The following is a 24,330-nucleotide window of genomic DNA, read 5'->3' as shown; positions in this document are numbered from 1 at the left end:
CCAGTGCTCTCTGCACTCACTGTGGAGTCTCACACAAGGTCTTGAATTAAAGTGACACTATTAGTGTTTATTGCTATAACACGAGATGAAATTAATAGTAAGACAACGTGAGGGCTTTGCTGGAGGCTGCACGGAGTAAAGACCTCACAGGGAGGGGTCCTTAACCTAGGACCTAGGGGAGAGGTCCCAGAGGAGATGGATGCTACTTGACCTGGTTCTTGAAGGATGAGTAGGAGTCATTTAGGCAAATAAATGCAAGAGCAAGTGCCAAGATATGTGGAGTACATGATTACAGGTTCTATTTACTGGCCCTGCAAATAGTGTGATGTACTGACTGGAGGGTGGTAAAGCTGGAGAGGTGGACAGGACCTGATTCTCCATCTGCTCAGGGCCTGCTTTAAGTCCTGGACCTAATAAGTAGCAGAACTAGAATTGCAACCCCAGGATCTGCTTTGCCTTAACTCTCAAACTCAGCCTGTCCCACTGCTCAGCCAGATGACCTCTTTCTGTCATGGCTGTCTAGAACAAAGCCTTGAAGATTGGAGGGAGCGGGAAGCTAACCTTAAAATTGATTTTATAAAAAAAAAAAATAATAATTTTTGGGGCGCCTGGGTGGCTCAGTCGGTTAAGCGTCCGACTTCGGCTGAGGTCACGATCTCGCGGTCCGTGAGTTCGAGCCCCGCGTCAGGCTCTGGGCTGATGGCTCAGAGCCTGGAGCCTGTTTCTGATTCTGTGTCTCCCTCTGTCTCTGCCCCTCCCCTGTTCATGCTCTGTCTCTCTCTGTCTCAAAAATAAATAAACGTTAAAAAAAAAAAAATTAAAAAAAAATAATTTTTTTAAAAACTTAGGGGTGACTGATGGCTCAGTCGGTTGAGCATCCTACTTTTTTCTTTAAAATTAAAAAAAAAATTTTATTTATTTTTGAGAGAGAGAGACAGAGACCAAGCAGGGGAGGGGCAGAGAGAAAGGGGGACAGGATCCCAAGCGGGCTCTACATCTACAGCAGAGAGCCCAATGTGGGGCTTGAACATACGAACCACGAGATCATGACCTGAGCCACCCAGGCGCCCCTCTTTAATTTTTTTTAATGTTTATTTATTTTTGAGAAAGAGATGGCGTGGGTGGGGGAGGGACACAGAGAAAGGGAGACACAAAATCTGAAGCAGGCTCCAGGCTCTGAGCTGTCAGCACAGAGTTTAATATGGGGTTCAAACTCACGTGACCATGAGATCATGACCTGAGCTGAAGTCGGACACTTAACCGACTGAGCCATTCAGGTGCCCCAGCATCTGACTTTTGATTTCAGCTCAGGTCAGGATCCCAGGGTCCTGGGATGGAGCCCCATGTCTGACTATGTGCTGAGTGTGGAGCCTGCTTGAGATTCTTTCTCTCCCTCTACCCCTCTCCCCTGTTCATGTGCACTCTTTCTCTGTAAAATTTTTTTTAAAAAATCATTTTTAATTAAAATTTTTTTTAATCAACTTTGCCTTAGAATCTGCTCTTGATTAGGGATGAGTTGGGGTGGGTATATCCTAAAGGCTCTAGAAAATGCATGATGGGCTAAAGAATGTAGCCTGTGGTTACACTAAAATGGTTCAGGGTGGATTCATGAGAGCCTCAGGTTTGTTTGAGAGTAGGATGTGGTGGGATCATTTACTAGACAAAAGAGTAGAGTAAAATATTGAGGTCAGGTTTGAGTGTAAGATGTCTCTAGGACACAACATCAAGGTGTCTTTGAGAAATTACCTTGGTTTTAGGGATCGGGGGTGCAGGGTTGATTTTTGGGGGCTGGAAATGTAAGTTCAGGAGTCATTTGCTTCTCTACTGGGCAGTACTTCACCTCCTCCCCACAAGGCATTTGGGAATGGGGAGAGGGTTTGTCACAGTAACTGAGGGACAGACTTCATAGAGTTAACAGCACTGCCCTGTTGGAGGAGTCAACATGGTGGAGAAGTAGGGGGACCCGAAGTTCCCTCATTCTCAAATATAGCACTGTCCTGCTCAACAAAATATTATTGCCTTGCCCAAAGTAGCACCCTAGTGGGAAATTGTAGCTGGATGAACTTGCCTAGGCTGAGTAGGACATGTAGAGTGAGAAAGCAAATGGAGGACACTACCCTGGAGAGAGCCTCACACTCATGGGAAAAGGCAGAAAGCTGTCCGCTGAGAAGAGTGACCAGGGATGCCTATGCTGCCTCAGATACCTGCAATGCAACACAGACCTTCCTGGCCCCTCACCACTCCCTCCAGAGAAGGACCCCCTTCCCCTACTTCCATAGACTATCTTTACTCTTCCACCCACTTCTGTAAGGTGAATAGGTAAGTAGATTGGGACTGGGGATTGGTACTGTTAGTAAACCAGAAAGCAACAAGGAGGACCAGTCCTGGGGCACCTTGGGAGGGAACACCAGTTTTTCTTTCTGTGGGAGAACCAAAATGAAATCCAAGAGTTCCTGGGCAGAGCAGGCTGTGGCCATTTTGTCCGACCAGGCTCAAGGTCCACTGATAGAAAGAAAGGGCTGTGCCTCAGGAACTCATGTGAAGGGAGCTGTCTGGGGGGAGGCCAATTTCTAAAATCTGTAGCAGGATTTGGAAGGGTTCTGAAGCAGGAAGCAAGGGCTCGACCCTTCCCAGTGCTGCCATCCCACTTCAGGACAGCCCAGAGACCAGCCAGCAGCCATGGCTGGGCTTCTGTGGGGGAAATTTAACCTGGGCCACTTGAAACTCCTGCCATCTTCCACCTGCTGGGAAGGAAACAGAACACTTAGCCATTTTCCTGCTTATGGAGAAGGCTGGATTCCCTTTTCTTTCTTGATGCTGTGGCCGCAGGGAAGGAAAAATTAAATTCCTTGCCTGTTATGTAGCTAGTGATGACCTCAACCACAGCAAGGGAAAGGCCAAGGCAGCTTCAGTGCTCCCTGACCTGGGGATTCAGGCCTCCATGGTGCCTGGGCTCCAGGCATTTTGTAAGTTGTATGGTAAATCAGAGAGAGAGAGAGAGAGAGTATGTGCACCTAAACACACACACACACACACACACACACACACACACACACACACATACACATAGACACAAGCACACACACATATACACTGACTGGTGGTTTTCATTTATAATGAGAAAAACAAAAATGTGAGGTAACAAAAAAAGACTGACTTTTCCCTCCCTATTTTAAATAGAGAAGGGAGCAAGGGGAGAGGCAGCCAAGCTGATGCATAAAGAGGCAAACAGCCTGTCAGCAAAAAGTGTCAGCTCACTGAGGTCCTCTTAAAAAGGAAACAGTAATAAGGTCACGAGCCAGGTTGAGGCCCCGAGTGGGATTTAGTGCCAGCTCTGCTGTTTATAGTTGTGTGATTCACCAAATTACTTTCTGCTTCAGTTTCCCATCTGTATAATGGGGATGACAGTAGTTCTCATCTCTGGGGTGTGTGGGGACTACATGATGTCAGGGAGCAAGACTTCTTGTCTCCTTAAAGGTCCTAGCTGGACTAAGAATCAAATTGACACAAGACAGATTAACAGGAGAAAATAAAATTTAATAGCATGTGTCCAGAGAATCCATACAGACAATGGAAATTCCAAAGACAGTCAGGCAAAATGAGGTATATGTGTCATTCTGAACCAAGGAGAAAGGGGATAGGGGCTTGGGACTTCAAAGGGAATGAATGTAATTCACAGAAAAATGAAAAAGTAAATGTTTGGTAAATAAATGTTTGCCCTGCCCTATAGATAGATGGCTCAGATAAAGTTTATCTCTGGTAATAGATAGCCCTTACTCTGTAAAGACCCTCTAATTTATTTATTTATTTATTTATTTATTTATTTATTTATTTATTTTAATGTTTATTTTTGAGAGAGCTCGAGCTGGGGAGGGACAGAGAGAGGGGGACAGAGGATCTGAACCTGGCTTCTCACTGACAGCAGAGAGCCCGGTGCTGGGGAGGGACAGAGAGAGGGGGACAGAGGATCTGAACCTGGCTTCTCACTGACAGCAGAGAGCCCGGTGTGGGGATCGAATCCACGAACCCTGAGATCATGATCTGAGCCAAAGTCCGATGCTCAACTAACTGAGGCACCCAGGCACCCAAGAGTCTCCAATTTAGATTGTTCTTTGTATTTAAAAGAGGGGCAAACGTTTCTCCTGAGCCCACAGGATCTCGATTCCCTTCAGCTCAAAATAATCCCACATATGCCAAAATGGCCCACCTTGGGGCAGGACCATTACAGTGGGATGGTGCTGTAAAAGACCCAGCCTTATGGAGCTCAAGTCCTGCATCAGATGCTCTACACATCTCAGCATAAAAAGAGATGAGACCAAGACCTACAAATGCACGGACAATCTTTTTTTCTTTTTGTGCTATGTGGACAATTTTTAGCCAAATTATAATACATGTGGGCCCAGGAGATAATCTTATATCCATCTGTGTTTACCAAATTACTTTGTGTCTCTCTGGTCAGTCTTGAGAAATCCAGAAGTTGCTTGTGATTGGGAAATGAACTCTCTTTGAGTTACTAGTTCATGAAGTTGAGATATAAAACAGATTAGTTTTTTCCACAGAAGCTGTTTTTGGTGGGGGGAGGAGGGAGGCTTTTTTTTTTTTTTTTTTTCATGCTCTAGGTTTCACTTGAAAGGTAAGGGAAACAAAGAGAGAGCATGTTGAGTGCCTACTATATCCCAGGCATACGCTGGGTGCTTTCATGCATTGCTTCACAAACTATCCCGAATGAAGCACCAATTTTATATTTTTAGCCATGAACTGATATGCTTGTATTGCTACATTTTGATGTTGCGGCAATGTCAAATGTTGTAAATATTTGTAAATTCTCCCATCAGTTTCTGTAGGTGTTGCATCAATAGTAGACGTAGTACTAGGTCCGTGTTGCATCAGGAGTAGTCCACTGCGCGTCCACTTTATCTGCCTTACCCCTGACAGCTCTGCCAGATTTCAGGCACCAGCATCTGGCCAGGGAGAATGGAACAACCCAGCCCCCACATCCAGGAAGCTGAACAGTGGGTTTGGGATAGGGGATAGTCAGATTTTTGTTTTACCATGTAGGGGAGGAAAAGTAATTTTCTTCCTGTGCTTCTAGGTTATTGGCTGAGACCCCTTGTAATAAAAGACAGATTTTTAAAGATGTATTATTTTTAAGTTTATTCATTTTTAGGGCGGGCGCGCGCACGCGCGCGCACACACACACACACACACACACACACGCACACGAGAGTGGCGGAGGGGCAGAGAGGTTAGGCCGGATCCAAAGCAGGCTCTGGGCTGACTACAGAGCATCTGATGCAGGACTCGAGCTCACGGATCATGACCAGAGCCAAAGTCCGTAAGCCAAGATGCTAACCAACTAAGTCACCCAGGCGCCCCTAAAAGACAGACTAACAAGAGAAAACTAAACAAGTTGTTTTTAAAAAAATTTTTTTAATGTTTATTTATTTTTGAGAGAGGCAGAGAGAGAGAGACAAACACAATCCGAAGCAGGCTCCAGGCTGTCAGCACAGAGCCCGACCAGGGGCTAGAACCTGTGAGCTGTGAGATCATGACCTGAGCCAAAGTCAGACGCTCAACCGACTGAGCCCCAGTAAACAAATTTTATAACTGTACTTCCTATATGCATGGGAGATATCAGGAAAACTGAATAATTTCCAGAAATGGCCTAAGCCACCATCTTAAATACCATTTCCAGCTAAAGACAAAAGGTCCTAGAGTGAGGGAAACCAGTTATGGCAGGTTTCAGGAAAAAGCACAGTAAACAAGGGTAAGGTTGTTATGCAAATTTAAATCTGTGCCTTCTTCCTAGAAAACTATCTAGAGAGATAGTTATCCTTTTCCTGGAACAGAGAGGGAGACACCCTTACAAATGGAGATTTTCCTTGTCAGCATAAATCTCTTACAAAATTTACATAGTTTTCAGATATTTTCCTATTCAGCTGTTTGTTAAAAATAATCAGCCTAAAATAATTCTTATGCCAAAGAGATAAATTTTGGGATGATAAATTTTCCTCTGGAGGAAAGAACAAGTTAAAGGGAAAATAGTCATTTTAGAATGATGGGTTGATGTTTAATTATAAAGGGCAGAGGAAATGTACCAGTATGGAGCTTAATTAAACATTAATCAGGCCCCATGAAGATGAGTTTTTGCACTTTGAGGAAATGTGTTATACCCTAGATCAAAAGATTTGGTTTGAATCTGTACAAATTTTATTTATTTATTTATTTATGAGGTGGGACAGGAGGAGAGGGAGAGAGAGACTTTTTTTTTTTTTTTGAGAGAGACTCTTAAACTGACTGCATGCCCAGTGGGGATCCCAATAGGGGGCTCAATCTCACACTGTGAAATTATGAGCCAAAATTGAGAGTCTACTGCTTAACTGACCCCGGCACCCCTGTAATAATTATTTTTAAAGTAAAATAATTCTATGTCTGTAATATAACACATTGAAAATATCCCATCCTTGCATATGTACTTTACTGTTAAGATTTGTGGGTAAGGACAAGGGGATTATTTAATGCGGGGGCATCAACACTGGCACCTCCAGTGGTCCTGAGCACAATGTCTTTTTCCCTGGTTATTTTTGCCATCAGCTGACAGAGCTAGTATCTATAAGATCACTTTAAAGGGCCTGATAGGCTTCAAGTATCAGCTGGATTACACTGGGAGTTTACTCTGAGTGGGGAAATGCTGGCTACTTAACCCTTTAACACCTGAGCTAGATTTATTAGTCAGAGGCACTGAAAATAGTCTAAAACTCCTTCTGAAAAAGGGAAAATCAGGTAGTAGCAAATAGCCCAAAGAAATACCCCTTCCCTTATTTTAATATTTTAATTAATATTTATTTTAATATTATTATTAAACAATATTATTTAAATTAAATGATATCATAATTTAATATTAAATATTATTAATATTTTAATATTTATTTTAACAATAAAACAAGACCCAAACCAATAAACAACAGGAAATTAAATCCAGCAAATCTGGCCATCTCTGCCAACCGATAGGGAAGGACAGTGCCTTTGTCTGCAGGAGGTCCAGAGGCACAAAGCTAACACATTCCCCTAAAAGCAGCAGGGGCAGTCAACAATACCACAAATAGGATCAGAACATTTTATGTAATAAGTCCTAGTACTACTAAGAGAGGTAGTAAAAGCCCTATTCTGAAGGGAAAAGTTAGAATTATGGGTATGGGGGGAAATTTATCTTTCAAAATTGCATGACAAAAATTAAGAAGGAGGAGAAATATGTACTCACAGTATTGGCATCCACTTGATCTTTTAGTGTGGCTGTTAAAGCTGGCAATTTTCTCAATCAGATTGACATTAAGAACACTAATTACTGGAGGAAAAATGTTCAGATTTTGTGAAGTGATATTCAGCTTAATGTTATTTTTTTCAGTGTTTTTTTATTATTTTTGCAATGCTTATTTTTGGAGAGACCATGTGTACAAGAGTTGGGGAGGGGCAGAGAGAGAGGGAGACAGGATCCAAAGCAGGCTCTGCTGCAAGGGTGTGCTGCTAATTGCAGAGGCTTGCTGAGAACACGGTGGCCAGAACATAGAGAGTTTAGGATTTTACAGGGCCACTGGGCACTTTAAATTGATTTACATTTTATAAAGATTGTTAGCAGAAGAAGGCTGGTTGGAGCCCTGAGGGCTTGGGCCGGAGAGTGGCTCAGTGGACTTTGGGAGAGTGTTCAACCCTTCTACTTTGACCCCAAGTTTGCCAGGCCTAATGCAGCTAGAACAAAGTCTTTTTTTTTTTTTTTTTTTTTAATGTTTATTTATTTTTGAGAGGCAGAGCGCAAACAGGGGAGGGGCAGAGAAAGAGGGAGATAACAGAATTTGAAGCAGGCTCCAGGCCCTGAGCTGGCAGCACAGAGCCGAGCGCAGGGCTCGAACTCATGAACCGTGAATTCATAACCTGATCTGAAGTTGGCTGCTTAACTGACTGAGCCACCCAGGCGCCCCTAGAACAAAGCCGTTTATGACAAAATGGCTAATTAGGAAATCTTTGGATTTTCCTCCCACGCTCAAAACATGCTCAAGGGAAGAGGAAAATTGAGGAGGGAGGGAAGCCAAAATAAGGTCTTCTGCTCTCTCCTGCTCTGTCTGTGCAGGGCAGCCAGACAACAGGTTGTCTGGGTACAGATGGGGGTGGGAGGCGAACGTGGGCTTTGAGGACCTGGGGTGAGGCCAGCCTCTAAGCCCTCAGTCTAAGGCAGGGAGGTTGGCCTAACACCTTCCCACAACTGGTAGAATCAGGCTTAAAACACTAGGCTGGAATCCTATATCACTTTCTCCCAAATTCCAGCCTTTTAAGAAAAGCAGTTCAAGTCTCTTAATACTGATGTGACAAACAAGGGAAATAACTTCTCCCCAAAACAAATTTAAGAAGTAACCCTTTTCAGAAGGAAAAGGACAAGGCTGTCCAGAGCTGGTTCAACCATACTGTGAATTAATTATAGAAAAATAACTTTGATTCTATTTCTTTTGTAATAAGACCTAACTTATTTACTATGAGCCGGGCACTCTATTTTCTGAATATCCTCATTATACAGAGGAGGAAATTGAAGGCACAAAGAGGTTATGTAACTGCCCTGAGGTCATGCAGCTGGTGGAGGGGAGCCTCAGTTTGCACACAGACATGTTGTTCCAGAGTCTGAGTGCTTCACCCCTGCTCCACACAGGTCAGCTGCCGGAGGGAGAAGGCACCTTCCCTTGATTTCTCCTCATGTTGAGGCTGTTTCTGGAACCCAAGCAAGATGTACTGAGGGTATATGAACTCAGATGTGCAGGTGGAAGTAGAAGATAAGGGGCTATGAGGATATATTTGGGAGAGAAATATTTAGGCTAACTTGAGAAAGTATATTTAGGAAATACAAGATACCATTTAGGATACAAGAAACACCTGGGAGGATTCCATGTTCCCACAGAGTTCTTTTTTTTTTTTTTTCTATTTTTAAATATTTAATTTTGAGAGAGAGAGAGAGACACAGAGTGTGAGTGGGGGCGGGGGGAGGGACAGAGAGAGAGAGAGAGAGGCAGGCTCCAGGGTCTGAGCTGTCAGCACAGAGCCCCACATGGGGCTTGAACTCATGAACGGTGAGATCATGACCTGAGCCAAAGGAGGCTGAAGCAACTGAGCCACCCCGGCGCTCCCCCACAGAGTTCTTCATGAAGTACTTCCATGACTTATTCCAGGAGGTGGGAGGAGACCTGGAGGGGATGGAAGGATGTCTGTGATGCATTTCTGACTTGTGAAAAATGCTGGAAAAAACAGTTAACTCCTCCTTATCCCTTTGTTTACTGTTACTCCCAGAAAGGTAAGAAATACTGTTTAGGAAAGCTTGAATATGCATGATAACAAAACTTTGGGAGGATGGAAGGGCAATGAGGATAAAAGGGGAAGTTGAGGGATCTCAGACGGGCTAAGAAATGGGTGAACAAAAGAATATCCTCACCGAAATCTGAGACAGAAAAAGGAGATTAAGTAAACAGAGGACTGTGGCCAGCGTCATACCAAGGAACCACAAACGAAAAGCAAAGTTTTTTCAGTGACCCCGTTGTGATAACTTTCTACAACACGAGCTCAGCAGCCATGCTTAGGATAACATTTACAGACTTAGGGACTGATCTTAACATGGTCTTGTGCTTCTGTGGCATGTCTCCTGCAGAGAGGGGAGTCAGGAGTCAAGCTGAATTGTAAGAGTGGTTAGAGTCAGCAAGAATGAGAATGGAAAAAAAAAGTTGTTTTGCAAGGAGAGTTAAGTTCTCCACCATGTGTGATCTGCTACCAAGGAAAAACCGTGCTGTCAGCACAGCGCCCTCTAGTGTCTCTGAAAGTCACTGCAGCTCTGCGGGGGTGGGATGGCCAAAGTTAGTCAGCTCTGTTAACCTCCAGCATATGTTTACAGTGGTAATCTCTAGTGACTCAGGGCCAACTGTTGGCTTTGAGCTTGATTCTTACCCCTCTCCACCCCTAAATGGGTATTCAGGGCTGGCCTGGTTGGAGGTAAGGATATGAAGAATATGCTGTGGATTTATCTCTTGTTTCTTGAGAAGTTGCCTAACAGTGCCTTTACCGGGAAGGATGAGGTGCTGTTCCATGTTTGAAATAAAGACCTTACTCTTTAGTTTCAATTAACCTGAAGTTTAAAATCTCACCCAGTATGAGAGAAACAGAACTTTATGTGGCAATCCCTGATGTATAATGTCAGAGATGGGACTTGCAGCTCTGAGCGGTTTTGGTGACAGCCAGCTATCCTGAGTTGCCCATTTTTAGATGGACTCCCTCTTCCCACCCTCCTTCCTTCCTTCCTTTCACAGGTAGCCAGTTTAAGTTATCAAGAGATGAAAAACTGCCTTGAGAAGTGTTTTCCCCACATCAAGCTGCTTTGGATATCGTTCCACCAATTTTATCATAGTGCTGCCATGGGCACATCACTGTGAGGATGAACCGAGGTGATGCATGTGCAGCACTTAGCACAGGACCTGGTAGAAAAAAGTTGGTCAATGTTAGCTAATCAGCATTAACAATTGTCTCTTTGGACTTGGTTCCACTGGGGGCAAGGAATTCAAATTAGCATCAAGCTATTTCAACAGAAAGGTTGGTAATCTGAGTTGAGTGAGAACCACAGACCTTCCTTGGTGTCCGTCATGGACAGTGGTTACATAACAAGAACAAACCTCTCTCCCTCCCCTCCATGTTTGAGGCAGTACACTGTACCTGGTGACTGAAGAGATTGAAGGCATGGTCTTTGGCATCGAGGTTATTTTGTTAGCAAAATAGCTCGGGTGTCATTTATTGCTACCCTATTAAAGCATCTGGGGGAGGCTTTCTGAAGGGGGCAAGCTTTGAGCAGTGCCCCTCCCAGACAGAGCACTGTGCATGGGGCCCAGCCCCAACATTGTCATCACCTGTCTGGCTGCTTCTTGCATCACCCTGGAAGGAGAAAAGGCATCTTCTACCCCTGGAGTGCAGTGTGGGATGCAGTGAGGCAGTTGGGGAATCAGGTTTAGTCCTGGTTTATCCACTCTGTGGTGGTATGGCTTTGGCCAAGTTATTTAACTTCTCAGCCTCAGGTTTCTCATCTACAAACTGTGGGCCATGTGCCATGATGTGTGTGAAGCCAGAATGTTGTCTGGCACATAGTTGGTACAGTGAACATTTTACATTCCTTCCTCTTCTTGGCTGCCTTCAAAGAATTCATAAAATGAACACTTGGATTTAGCCACTCACTGTCCTTCCTTCTTGTCACCAGGAATTTCCTAGCTAGTTAGCAATGGGAAGAAATGTTGGCTAATGTTAATAATAATAATAATAATAATAATAATAATAATAATAATAGCTGTGAATGCCAGAATAGCTCAGATTGGGTTTTTTTTGTTTGTTTGTTTTTGTTTTTGAGAGAGAGAGAGAGTGCAGATGAGTAAGGCGCAGAGAGGGAGACGGAGAGAGAAGCTAGGCTCACCAGAGGCTGGGCACAAGCTCACCTAATTCAGGGCTCCAACTCACAAACCATGAGACCGTGACCTGAGCCGAAATCAAATGCTCAAGCAACTGAGCCACCCAGATGCCCTAGATTGCTTGTTGAACCTGGAGAGTAGTCAAAATGCAGGTCCTGTGTGTTCCCAAAGGGCATCTGAAAGTCCACATGGGAGGTTTCAGAAGAGAGGACCAAGCAATCGTCCGTGTGCTGATGTAAAGGTATGAGTAGAGATCAAAACCCTCACATAGAATTACCACATACCCTATCCTTTCCCTATGAGTTTCCCAGACCAAACAAATCTGTATCTTAAGAATGTGGTTTTTGAGGAGGGCAGGATCTGATAGGAAGACAGCCCAAACATCCTTTCTGCCTAGGGGAGCATATATACTTTTTATTAGTCCAGGGTAAATTGCATCCGTGGGTGGGGTGAGGTCAGCAGTTAGAGTCAGCACTATCTAGTGTGTCCCCTCAGGCATTCACCCGGTAGCAGTGTGGTCTGAACCTGTGTTAATTCTAAGAAGAAGCATTTGAATGAAACTCCACATTAATTAAATAGTTGAGGGGCACCTGGGTGGCTCAGCCAGTTAAGTGTCCAACTCTTGATTTCGGTTCAGGTCTTGATCTCAGGGTCATGAGTTCAAGCCTCATGTTGGGCTCTGCAGTGAGTGTGAAGCCTACTTTAAAAAAAAGTTGAAAATGTTCATAAGGGAAAGTTATTGTGCATACTAAATGGTTTTTCTATTTTATTTCCTTTAGGAGAACTATCCGATCCCTGAACCAGGACCAAATGGTAGGTCCTTGGGACACTTGACTTACTTCTTATTATTTACACTGGAGACACCTGTGCATTGTTCCCTTACCCCCCTTTTCCTTCTGTTTATTACTTTACCTCCAATTGAAAACTGTGTTTTTGTTAGGCTGTAAACCCAGTCTGTTATTCACAGCATGACTGGATAGGTTCAACTTGACTCCTACATGAAATAAAAACAGTGATAGAACCAGAAGAGTTACCACATCAGACTGCTGACTTGTCCCAGAGTTTTTGACATTAAATGTCTTCAATTTCTGGACAAAAAGGCAGAGTTGTTCCTTGTTTGACCTAACAACAGAGGTAGGTTAGTTACTCTCTCTATATAAGCTGCCATTTGGGTGGCCAAATCCTGTCCTAACCCTAACCCTTACCCAAGTTTGGAAAATGAGGAAGTCCACAGAACTTAATCTCTTAGTTAGAAAAGAGAGCGTCATTGGAAGAAGACTAGGACTTTCTGTCCAGTGGGGGTGGGGGGGGTGTATGGAGCAACACCCCACGGTCATAATCAACTAAGCACAGACACCGGGTGAGTACTCTGGGGCAGGGTTCCTGCCACCTTTGTTCCAGTCTTCCGGCCTCTCACCAGGTGAGCCTGTGAGGCCCAGCTGATATGCACATTTCCTTGAGTGGTGTCTGTACCTGGGGAAGTCATGCCGCCCTGTTGGCTTGGGCAAGATACCTGCTGACAGTTTTTCAATCCCTCTCGTCCCCTGAGTCCCACTTCATAATGTGCAGGACTCTGTGGTGAGGCTGAGAGCAAGGGGGAGAGTGTCTATAGATAGCTCATCCCAGCACCCAGCCACTCAGGTGTCCTTTCTGTCCTTGAGTTGGGGATGTGCTTTCCCACCTTTCCCCAGAGCTGTAGCTTCCGTGTGAACATCAGATTGAAGGCAACTTTCCTGGAATCTCAAGAGCTTTGCTACTCAAAGGTCAGCTGCATTGTTGATTTATAGTGATAAGAATACAGATAATAGCTGTTTCTATCAGTGTTTAACACGTAATGTATATTTAGGGCTTAAGTGTTTTCACCAAGATACGGTGTTTCAGAGACATGAAAGAGCACCTCACTGTGTCCTGAAAAGTTAGTATGGATTCTAGAAGCACCCAAACAAGGGCTGTCTTGGACCCAAAGGACCCTGGTACTGTTTCTCTGATACAACATTCTGCTTTTTCTTTCTCATCTCTTGCTGCCCTTGATTGGATGGGGAAATAATAGCAAATTTCAGCTAGCATTTCTAGCAAGTGAAATTTAATCTCTTATTATAAATTGGTAGAGAGGAAACTCTGAGATCATTTTCTCTACCTTTGATCTCAGTATTCACCCTGCCATTTCTTACTCTGTCACCAAGGCCAAGGACAGAGAAGATTCTACAGAATCACACCTGTGGATCACCCGTGATGTGTGGCAAGGGCAGGGTGTGCAACACCTGCATGCATAGCAGAGCTTTAGGTCTCTTTGTCTTTCTAAGGCAGAGATTTTTCTGAGGGAGATACTTGCAACGTGCTCACCTTAGTCAGACTGGGCCAGTAATCCTTTCGTGTTTGTTTTGCAGAGGGGCTCAGTAGCATCATTATTTCCAATTTGGAAAACTGACAACAACAATACCAACACATCTCACTTTATTCAAACCTGCGAAGGGGAAATACCAGTTGAAATCTCTGGGTGGTTTAAATTAAATCTGCACTTTTAAACAGAACAACAGGCATGCAGAACGCAGCCAGATAGCTCACAAAGTGTTGCCAAGCCTAGATTTTGCCAGCCTTCCTCTCAGGAATTGTTAAGATTCAGGCGTAGCATATTGTCTAGAAACAGTTTTCTCCTTGAAAACAGTTTTTTCCCTTACATGGTTGATACATTTCTTCCCATTAATAATATCTTATTTGTGCAGTGGATTAGAGTTCTCCAGAGAAGCAGAACCAAGAAAGAGAGAGGAGAAAGAGAGATTGAGCATATAGATTTGTTTATATATAGGTTTATTATATATGTATGTGGAGAGAGGGCTGGAAGAGATTTATCTTCATTGGCTCATGTGATTGTGAGGACTGGCAAATCTGAAATTTGTAGGGCTGACCAGCATGCTGGAAATTCAGGTCAAAGTTGATGTTTCAGTCTTGGGGAATTCCTTCTTCGGGAAATCTCAATCTTCTCCTAGGGCCCTCAACTGATTGGATGAGGACCACCCACATTAGGTGGAGTAATCTGCTTTACTTTTTATAATTTACTTATTGAGTCAGTAGACTCCAATGTTAATTACATCTAAAAAATAGCCTCATGGCAACATCTTCTGTTTGACCAAACAGCTGGGCACCACAGCCTAGCTGAGCTGACACATAGCATTAACCCTCAAAAGCAGTTATTTTGCTCTGTGGAAGCTTTTCCTGGCTTGTAAGCCTTCATTAGTGTTGCTGTTTAGCTTGTTTCCCTCTGTGGTTGTATCTGGCCTTTGAAACCAAACCCTCTTCCTGTCCAGAGGGGAAGTATGGTGGTGCCTCAGGCTGCAGGGAGGATGGTTCATTCCCTCACTTGTTTTCTCCTTCCTTTTATCAGAAGTGCTGCTGAGGATGCATTCCGTTGGAATCTGCGGCTCAGATGTCCACTACTGGCAGCATGGTCGAATTGGGGATTTTATTGTGAAGAAGCCAATGGTGCTGGGGCATGAAGCTTCAGGAACAGTTGTAAAAGTGGGATCATTGGTAAAGCACCTAAAGCCAGGTCAGCAAAACCCTTCAACTCACTGTTTTATTTATCCCTCAACATAAATAAATATTTGTGTGCACTTTCTTGGGGCCAGGCCCTCTGTTAAACCCTGGGGTTACAGCAGTGAATAAGACAGTCTTCAATTTCTACACACATGGATCTTACCTTCCACAGAGGAAGACGGGCCTGGGACACACATACAGTTCCTTAAATACAGTTGTGTTGAGGCCAACAGAGAAGAAAAGGTGACCAGGGTGTTCTAACCAGATCCCTGGCTCCTTGAAGGGAGGAACAGTTAATCCAACACCTGAAGGCAACCAAGGAATAAACCAGTTAAAGGAGTGGGGGAAACATTCCAGGCATAGGAACCACAAACTGTCTCCACATGCTGAGAACCAGGGTCTTTGGTACAGTCGCTGATCTTATTGGACGACTGGAAAACTGTCAATATTTTTCTAGATTTTCTTAATTCATTCTCTTGAAGGGAGGAATTCTCAGCTATTGGCAGCCTGTGATGTTCCCCAGTAAGTGAATTAAATTCGAGCTGTGTGACACAGCCAACTGTTGGCTTTATTCTTCCTTTGCTGATGAGGCCACTGTACAGCCTGGAAACGACATCAGATTATTTGAAGGAAGGAGAAGGTTGGCAGGAGGTACCATTTCTCTGTTAGTTAGAAGGCTCTCTGAGCACAGCTACATGAAGAGGAACTTTCTGGCCCTGAAGAAGCTAGACTTGTGTCTCACTTAGGAATGTTGTCAGGCTCTCCATTCATCATGAGTGGAAGTTGAGAAAGCCCCTGAGAATTTTGTGGGGCTATCCCAAAGGGGAAGATTCATAGTTTCCAACAGCCCCTGAGTGGTTCTTACCTGTGGGACCAGATCTCTAAATACTAGTCATAATAAAGAGTGTGGGGGTTCTTTAAATTTCAGTTAAATGAGTGCTGAGTGCAATCCACAATGAGTCCAACCTTGTGCTTTGAGGGATACAGAGAATTGAGAAGATATGATACCTGGATACTTTCATCTAGTTGGGAAGACCAGACATCAGGACATAAATACCAATAATTAGAGAATAAGACTATTGGGTACTATAAGGTATGAAAAAGAATTGGCTCGTGCAGTTCAAAGAAAGGGCATTTGTGGTGGGCAGAGGTCTTAAATGAAGGTTCATGGAGGAGATACGTGTTGGGGCTAGATATTTAACAATAATAATTGTAGGAAGAAGGTAGCTACTATTCATTGCTTTACTGTTAGCCTCCATGTTAAATATTTACATGTATAATTATGTATGTCATTACTGAAACAACTGTATAAGGTAGGCATTATTTTCTTCCTTAACAGATGAAGAAAGTAAAGCACGGTGATTAGGCAGAGTCATACACTAGTGAGTCTCAAGCTGGGAAGCCTGTCTTGGTCTTTCTGACTCTAAAGCAAGTGCTCAGAACCATTGGCCTGCCCAGCATCTGGAGACTTGAAAACGGTTTTGTATTTGAGTTAGTGAAGGGGTCCGAAGCTAATATTCTAGTTAAAGGAACAGAGTAATAAAATCACAGAGATGAGCATAATATATCTGGGTCGCTAATAATTCTATGGTGCTCAGAGTAGAGGTTCTGTGTTGGGGAGTTAGTGGAGACGATAAAAATGCATAATCTATATACAAGTCCCTCTTTAAAAAACTGTACAGCTGTGAGTTATTATTATATTATTACAATGTAATAATTGGAAGGCAAAACTGAGTAATATAGAACTCCACCTGATTATGGAGACTCTTGAATGCTAGATTGCAGAAGTTATCATCAATGGTAGACCACAATTTGGAGAAAGTTCAGTGGGCCAAGGGGAAAGTAGAGAGGGATAGAAGGAAGAGACACACACAGGTTAGGGGAATATATTTTATGGTTGCATAAATATGGTTGAATTTCTGTGGATCCTTTTTTTTTTTCTTTTAGAAGACAAAGTGTTTCATATGCTAATTTGGACTGAAAATTCTAATCAACTAGTCTAGAAAGAAGGAACACACTCATAGAGTAGTTCTTAACATTTGTTGATAAAGTTTTCACACAAATCTTAGAGTCAATAAATCTAAGGCATGGAAAAATTCTTAATTTAAATACAATCTGGCTGTCTATCTTATAGTTTGAATTTCCTGTACAATAACACCAGCTCAGATAATTATAATAATGATAAATACAATGCAAATAGTTAATACTACTTATATTACTACTATTATCATTGCCGCCACTACTTTTAATGAGCGCTAACTACATCCCAGGACTCTGTTATTCTGTAGGTAGTTAAAAAAAATTTTTTTTTAATGTTTATTTATTTTTGAGACAGAGAGAGACAGAGCATGAATGGGGGAGGGGCAGAGAGAGAGGGAGACACAGAATCGGAAGCAGGCTCCACGCTCTGAGCCATCAGCCCAGAGCCTGACGCGGGGCTCGAACTCACAAACCGCGAGATCGTGACCTGAGCTGAAGTCGGACGCTCAACCGACTGAGCCACCCAGGCACCCCGTCTGTAGGTAGTTTTAATGCAAAGGCATAAAAATAACTTAAGGTGTGTCTATTTAGTAAAGGGAAAAGCTCCCACGGGTGACACTCCTCAGGCTAAGGAGGGCCCTAGTTCCATTGTTCCACCCCTGTGCTGGTGGGGCTGGGGACTGACTGGGAAGGGACACAAAGGAAGGAAGTTTCCAAGGTAGTGGTAACGTTCTGTATCTTGATAGGGGCTTATATGACACAGGTGAATGCATTTTTTTCAAAATTCATCTAGTGATCCATGTAAGATTGTTCATTTTATCTATATTTAAATTTTACCTTAAAAAAGAACCTTAAACAAGTTTTGAACTCTAGTTAACGATAGGCAGGCTGAAGTATTTAAGCATGGAGTGTACTAATGGCTACAAGCTACGTTGAAATGCATCAGGAAAGAAGATGGCTCAATGGATAGAGGAGAGATAGATGGGATGGATGGGCAGCTATGTGATAAAGAGAATTAGCTACATGTTAATTGAAGAATCGAGGTGCAGGACATCTGGGTGTTCACTGTACAGTTCTTCCAACTTCAGTGTATGTTTGAAAAAAAAATTTTTTTTAACGTTTATTTATTTTTGAGACAGAGAGAGACAGACATGAACAGGGGAGGGGCAGAGAGAGAGGGAGACACAGAATCCAAAGCAGGCTCCAGGCTCTGAGCTGTCAGCACAGAGCCCGATGTGGGGCTTGAACTCACGAACCATGAAATTATGACCTGAGCCTAAGTCAGAAGTTTAACTGACTAAGGCACCCAGGCACCCCTTTTAATTTTTTTTAATGTTTATTTATTTTTGAGAGAGACAGAGACAGAGACAGAGCATGAGGAGGGGAAGGGCAGAGAGCAAGGGAGACACAAAATCTGAAACAGGCTCCAGGCTCTGAGCTGTCAGCACAGAGCCCAAGGTGGGGCTCGAACTCACGGACCGTGAGATCATGACCTGAGCCCAAGTCGGATGCTTAACTGACCAAGCCACCCAGGCACCCCAGTTTGACAATTTTCCTAATGAAAAGATAGAAGACCAATTCTAGGGCTGGGTTTCCAAGCAAGCATAGTGAGACAGAGGAGACGTACACTAGTTCACAAGCCTGGAAGTTACTCTCTGCTCTGCCAGAGCCCGAGACCTCTGTGGGTCATTTGCCTGAGCAGGTCTGCAAACCGGGGATCACCTAACTCCTAGTTATTGTCAAAATGCAACCAGACTGAACATAAGGCATGCCATAATTGTGGCTCCTGTGTTTGTCAAGGCCTTGGCCCATATTTTCAAAGCAGGTGAAGAAAAAAAAATGTCTGCAAACTCCATGCAGTGGTTTGAGATGAATCCTGGACCTGGCTTGCCTTAGAGATGGGACTGGTTCTGTGTTTTCCAAGCTGAGAAGTGGTTGTGGAGCTGAGGGGTGGATTGGCTTGTTCCATGGTTGGTAAAAGGGCAGGCCAAACCAGTCTGGAGAAGTGTGCTGGTCATGTTCTGTGTAGCATCCTGAGTTTTCTGTGGAAGCACTAATGGGTTGAGCTTGTCTAGGGGGCCCTGGATCCGGGGAGGTGGGTGTCTCCCCCTGCTGGCATCTCCCCAGGAGCATGTGCCCCTTCACAGCAGCTCTGCCCCTGCTCACGTTTTCCTCTCCAGGGGATCGTGTTGCCATCGAGCCAGGTGCTCTGCGAGAAATGGATGAATTCTGCAAGATTGGCCGATACAATCTGTCGCCATCCATCTTCTTCTGTGCCACGCCCCCTGATGACGGGAACCTCTGCCGGTTCTATAAGCACAACGCTGACTTCTGCTACAAGTTAGTGCCCAAGGCCTCGCCTGGCCGCCTGGGACCTCCCCCGCTCCTTTTTGGTTGGGGTTCTTTCTCCTAGTTTCCTGCGGTGATTTCTTTGTTCTTTTCAGCTTATAATTTCAGACACGAAGCATCCCCTCCACAGGCCCTTCTGGGGGCATTGAGGGAAGGCAGCTTGACTAGGGCTAAGACTGACTCACAGTACTTGGTTTTAGTCTTTGGGCTGAAGTTTCCCTTTCCTAGAGCAACAATAGAAAATTGTTGCCAAAATCACTCACTCCTCTCCAGCCATCCTGTAGATAACTTGCTGAGGTTCGTCCTCCATTACTGGTTTCCAAGGCAGCTCACAGGAAAGAGAACTTATTACAGCAGTGACCCCCAGTAACAGCAACAATTGGGGCTTACAGACGAGGCATGGCATGGAGCCAGGGCATGAGCTTTGGGACCCTGGATCTACTCTCTCCTAGTGAGTGACTTTGAGGAAATGACTTAACCTTCCTCTGCTTCAGTCTCATTTAATCACCCAAAGTTTAAATGAGGCAATGCATGTGAAATCACAATTATTATTCCCACATGCCTGGCCTTTTACTAATAAGTGCTTTGCATGCCTCATCTTATTGAACCTGCATAAGAATAATGGTGAGGTGGGCACCAGGACTGCAGTTTTTTTTTTGTTTTTTTTTGTTTTTTTTTGTTTTTTTTATAAATTTTTTTTTTTTCAGCGTTTTTTATTTATTTTTGGGACAGAGAGAGACAGAGCATGAACGGGGGAGGGGCAGAGAGAGAGGGAGACACAGAATCGGAAACAGGCTCCAGGCTCTGAGCCATCAGCCCAGAGCCTGACGCGGGGCTCGAACTCACGGACTGCGAGATCGTGACCTGGCTAAAGTCGGACGCTTAACCGACTGCGCCACCCAGGCGCCCCAGGACTGCAGTTTTGTGCAAGGGTGCAGACCCAGGAAGAGATTGCAGAGCAGAGCAAGGACTCAAGCTGGGGCAGCTGAGAGTCTTAAATTCCTGTCCTGTGCTCACTGCCCTACCCCAACTCTCAAAATGGTTTTGGGGTGAGAATTGGTATCTGCAGAAGCACAGTGTTGCACCCATGGAGCTCTGGGGTGCTGATGTGCCTCTTTCCTTCTGACTGTCTGACAGGTGTGTTTTCCTCCCATTCCGACCTGGCCCCAGCTATGGCTCTGTTGGTCAGGATGGGGCTTGTCTGAAAGGGGCCAGGTGCCCATTACAGGGGCAGTCTGATAGATCTGAGTTTTCTAGTGCCTACTGGAAGCCTTGAGAGGAGTCAGAGGCCAGACCTCGTGATGCGTTTAAGTCAACATCTAACTGCTCTAGAAGAAAGCAAGTTATGTGCGTAGAGTCTACCTTTCAGCAAGTGGTTTCCGACCATCCTCCCTTTTCTGGGCCCTTTCCAAGTCAAGGCACCAAACGAGGTTTTCATGAAAGGCAGAAAAGCAAAATGATAAATTTCAAGACTAACCGCTGGTCTCTGCCATCGACCAACTGTGTGACGTTCAGCGAGTTACTTAAACTTTGTAACCTCAATATCTTTGCTCGTAAAGTGGAAATGATAATAGCACCAATATGGTGAAATGCATAGCTTATTGACAGAATTCAATGAGAAAAGTTTATCAAGTACTCAGCATGAGGCCTGGCACATAGTAGGTGCTCAATGAATGGTGCCATGATATGTCATAGATATGGCCTTGTGTCTGGGGGATAGTACAGGTTAGGTATGAAAGGAAGTCTTGCACTGGGGATGGGGGTGGGTGGGCCTTTGTAGACAATGGTGGGGGAGGTAGTATTCTTTTGGCAGTGTTAATGGGAGGGCTGAGGAGGGCCCCTAGGGGACGTGCAACCCCCCACCTCTCCTTTTCTCCCAGGGTGCTTTCTGCTCACGTCCCCACACCAGCCCTGGACCCACACCCTCTTCTCTGGTTTCTGTTTGTGAGGATTCCTATACTGCCACGGCCTCTTTATTTTCCTACCCACCTTATTTTCTTTTTATCTTCCTGCTTCCCCCTTGACTTCTTGATTATCCTTTTGCTGTTCCCTCAACCCTATTGTGAAAACCACCAAGTTGCATTATTCTCTGATGTTTATAAAGCCAGGAAAGATCAGAGCTGGGAAGAAACTTAGAGTGTTCCCATCCCCCTTCCCTCCCACTGAACAAGGTCAGGTTAGTGGGAGCATAGAGGAGGACCCAGAGACTCTCCAAAGGTCAGTGGCAAAGGCGCTGGGCCCAGGACTCTTCCTGGTGCTTCTGCCTACATGCCAGGCTGCCCTCCCCGTGTGGCTAGTGTGGCTGTCTAGGTGATTAAGGCAGCACCTGCCTAATGAGTAGAACAATCTCACCATAATAATCCTCTATCATCACCATCCTCAATCCCATTTTCCTGGGTGTTCTGCTAAGGGGAAATCAGAGTGAAGGTTAAGAGCAGCACACCATTCCTGACCAAAGACCACCCTCAGCTCAGAGCCCACACAAGCTTTGGGGGAAGTCCCAGATGTCAAGGGGCAGGCATGTCTGAGGCAGTATGGTTGGTGATTCCTTGGGAGAGTTTGGGAGTCTTCATTATTTCACTTCAAACCTTTATCTCTTTTATAGAATTGATGGGTCACATTGGGTGGGAAGGGGTGATGGTGGCAATCCGAGCAGGAGAGAAGATTGAAGTAGGGTTGACAATGTGAGAGACGCAGAGGGGAGGGAGGAGGAAATGGTGGGGGGCAGCAGGCAGAGGCCGACTGTAAGCCTCATTACTTATTCTGTGGAGTAGTGTGACAGGTCATGGGAACAAGCACATGGTTTGGCTGACACCTTCCTTTTTGGAACTTGAGGATTTTCATGTTCTAGCATGTGGAGGTTTGGGGGCCCTGAATAAAAATACTGGACAGTGAGGAATTAGCAGAAATGAGATGTGAACCACATTGCTGCTGGTACTAGCAGGCGGCTGATATGGGGCAGGCAGGATGTGGAACCAGAGACCTGAGTTCAGGTCTTGCTTTTCCACTCATTAGCCTTGTAACCTTGGGCAAGTCTCTGAGTGTCATTGAGCTTCAGTTTCCTCTTCTGTAGAATGAAGGTAAAAATAAAGCCTGTCCTTCCTGCCTGACAAGGTCATGGTGAGGATCAAATGAGATAATGGATGAAAAAGCCCTCTAATCTGTAAAGCCTTATGCAAATGTTTGCTGTCATCATCATCGGGGTTGTTAATAGGGTCAGGATGCCAGTGGACTGGGAAGTGAAAACCAAGAACCCCGTGGTGAAGGTGACACAGCATTTAATCAACTGCCTGGAAGAGAGGCCCTTTTCCCTTTACAACCAGTCCAGGGGCAGCCAGGCAGCTGCTGCCATCAGATGTGGTTCTTCTGGAACATACAATTCGGGGGGAGGGCAGCAAACAAGAGTGACATCAGCTTCTAAATCACTGTTTGGCAAAGCTGCTGATAGTTGGGATTGTTTGCTGAAGTGAAACCAGAAAGGCTATATACATAGGTTTGAGAAGCAGATGAGATGCTGGAGTGTGGTCATGTTAACCTCTTATTAAATGAACTTCTCATTTATTAATGGTAATCACAACATATCTCGTCTTGGGTAACGTGTTGAAGAAAACATAATGTGTGCACATTCACTGAAGTGATTTGTCCAAAAAAAACCATTTTCAGAGCAGGGCAGCGTGGCATGGATTCTGGAATCAGACCTATCTGGTTTCCATTTCAAACCCTTTGAGCCTCTCACTAGTTTTGAACCTTTGGCACAAGTCATTTAATTCTCCAAGGCTCTGTTTCTTTGTCTGTAAAATGAGAATATTAGTGCCTACACTAGAACTCTTCCAAAGTTTGTGTGAATGAATATATGTAAATTGCTCAGCATGTTGCTAGGCACATAAGCAAATGCTCAATAAATATTAGCTATTGTTGTTACCCAGAGAGGGACTAACTGAGTGTGTTGAATGACACCCTAGGCTTCCTGACAATGTCACCTTCGAGGAAGGGGCCCTGATTGAGCCACTGTCTGTGGGGATCCATGCCTGCCGGCGAGCTGGAATCACCCTGGGGAACAAGGTCTTTGTGTGTGGAGCTGGTAAGAAACAGATGATACCGTGATTATGAGTTCCTTAAAGGGTAATGTGGAGATCCCTCTGCCCGTCTCATTCCCCCACCAATGGCTGGAATTGGTCCTAGAATCTTTCTGGGTGGAAGAGGATTACGGTGTCCTATTCCCTCAGTGACCAGCACTTTGCTAAATAAACTATCTGCAGACATAATAGTATTTCATGTTATTTCCTAGGCAATATATCTGTTTTTGTTCATTTAAAGAATGTAATTTGGGATGATTTTTTTAACTTGACAGGGAATATTTTTGGTAGTTAAGGGAAAGGTGACTTTCTGAACTTAAGTCATGCCAGAGAAGTGGTCTCCTGGTCCATCCAGGAATGAGGTGGGTCCTGCTCATGGCCAGTGGAAGGAATGGAGTCCAGTCCACCATGAGCCAGCACTCGGCTTGCATTGGGGTTGCAGCTGGCTGCGTTCTCTCCTCCCCTGCTTCCAGCCACCCGAACAAAACCCTAGCAGCCTCAGACTGAACCATTCTAGGTGTCTAATGCTAGTGACACAGACAACATGCTCATACTCCTTGTGGGTGTGATTTGGTGTTCCTCACACACCCTTTTAGGTATAATTGACATATAACATTACCTTAGTTTCAGGTACACAACGTGATGATTTGATATTTGCACGTATTACCAAATGATCAGCACCATAAGTCCAGTTAACACCTGTCACTATACATAGTTACAAAATTTTTTTGTGATGAGAACTTTTAAGATCTACTCTTTTAGCAACTGTCAAATATGCAATATAGTATTATTGACTATAATCATCATGCTGTATGTTATATCCCCATGACTTACTTACTTTACAACTGGAGGTTTGTACCTTTTGACCCTCTTCACTCATTTCACTCACCTCTCACCACGCCCCCTCTGGAAACCAT

The 24,330-nt window shown here is 44.4% G+C and overlaps 1 protein-coding gene across 1 annotated transcript in view; it reads left to right on the top strand.

Annotated features, from left to right (window-relative positions):
• SORD (sorbitol dehydrogenase) overlaps window positions 1-24,330 on the top strand; it is a 35,196-nt gene that overhangs the window by 1,645 nt on the left and 9,221 nt on the right. The window contains exons 2-5 of the mRNA XM_019442259.2: window positions 12,254-12,287; window positions 14,857-15,021; window positions 19,169-19,328; window positions 23,300-23,418. Of these exons, the coding sequence (XP_019297804.1) occupies window positions 12,254-12,287; window positions 14,857-15,021; window positions 19,169-19,328; window positions 23,300-23,418 (478 nt within the window). The remainder of the gene's footprint in view (window positions 1-12,253; window positions 12,288-14,856; window positions 15,022-19,168; window positions 19,329-23,299; window positions 23,419-24,330) is intronic.

This window comes from Panthera pardus, unplaced genomic scaffold (assembly GCF_024362965.1).
Source record: "Panthera pardus isolate Hobbes unplaced genomic scaffold, ASM2436296v1 HiC_scaffold_24, whole genome shotgun sequence".
Classification (NCBI taxonomy): Eukaryota; Metazoa; Chordata; class Mammalia; order Carnivora; family Felidae; genus Panthera; species Panthera pardus.
The sequence above is the reverse complement of the archived record's forward strand: the minus strand, read 5'-3'. Positions and strand labels throughout refer to the sequence as shown.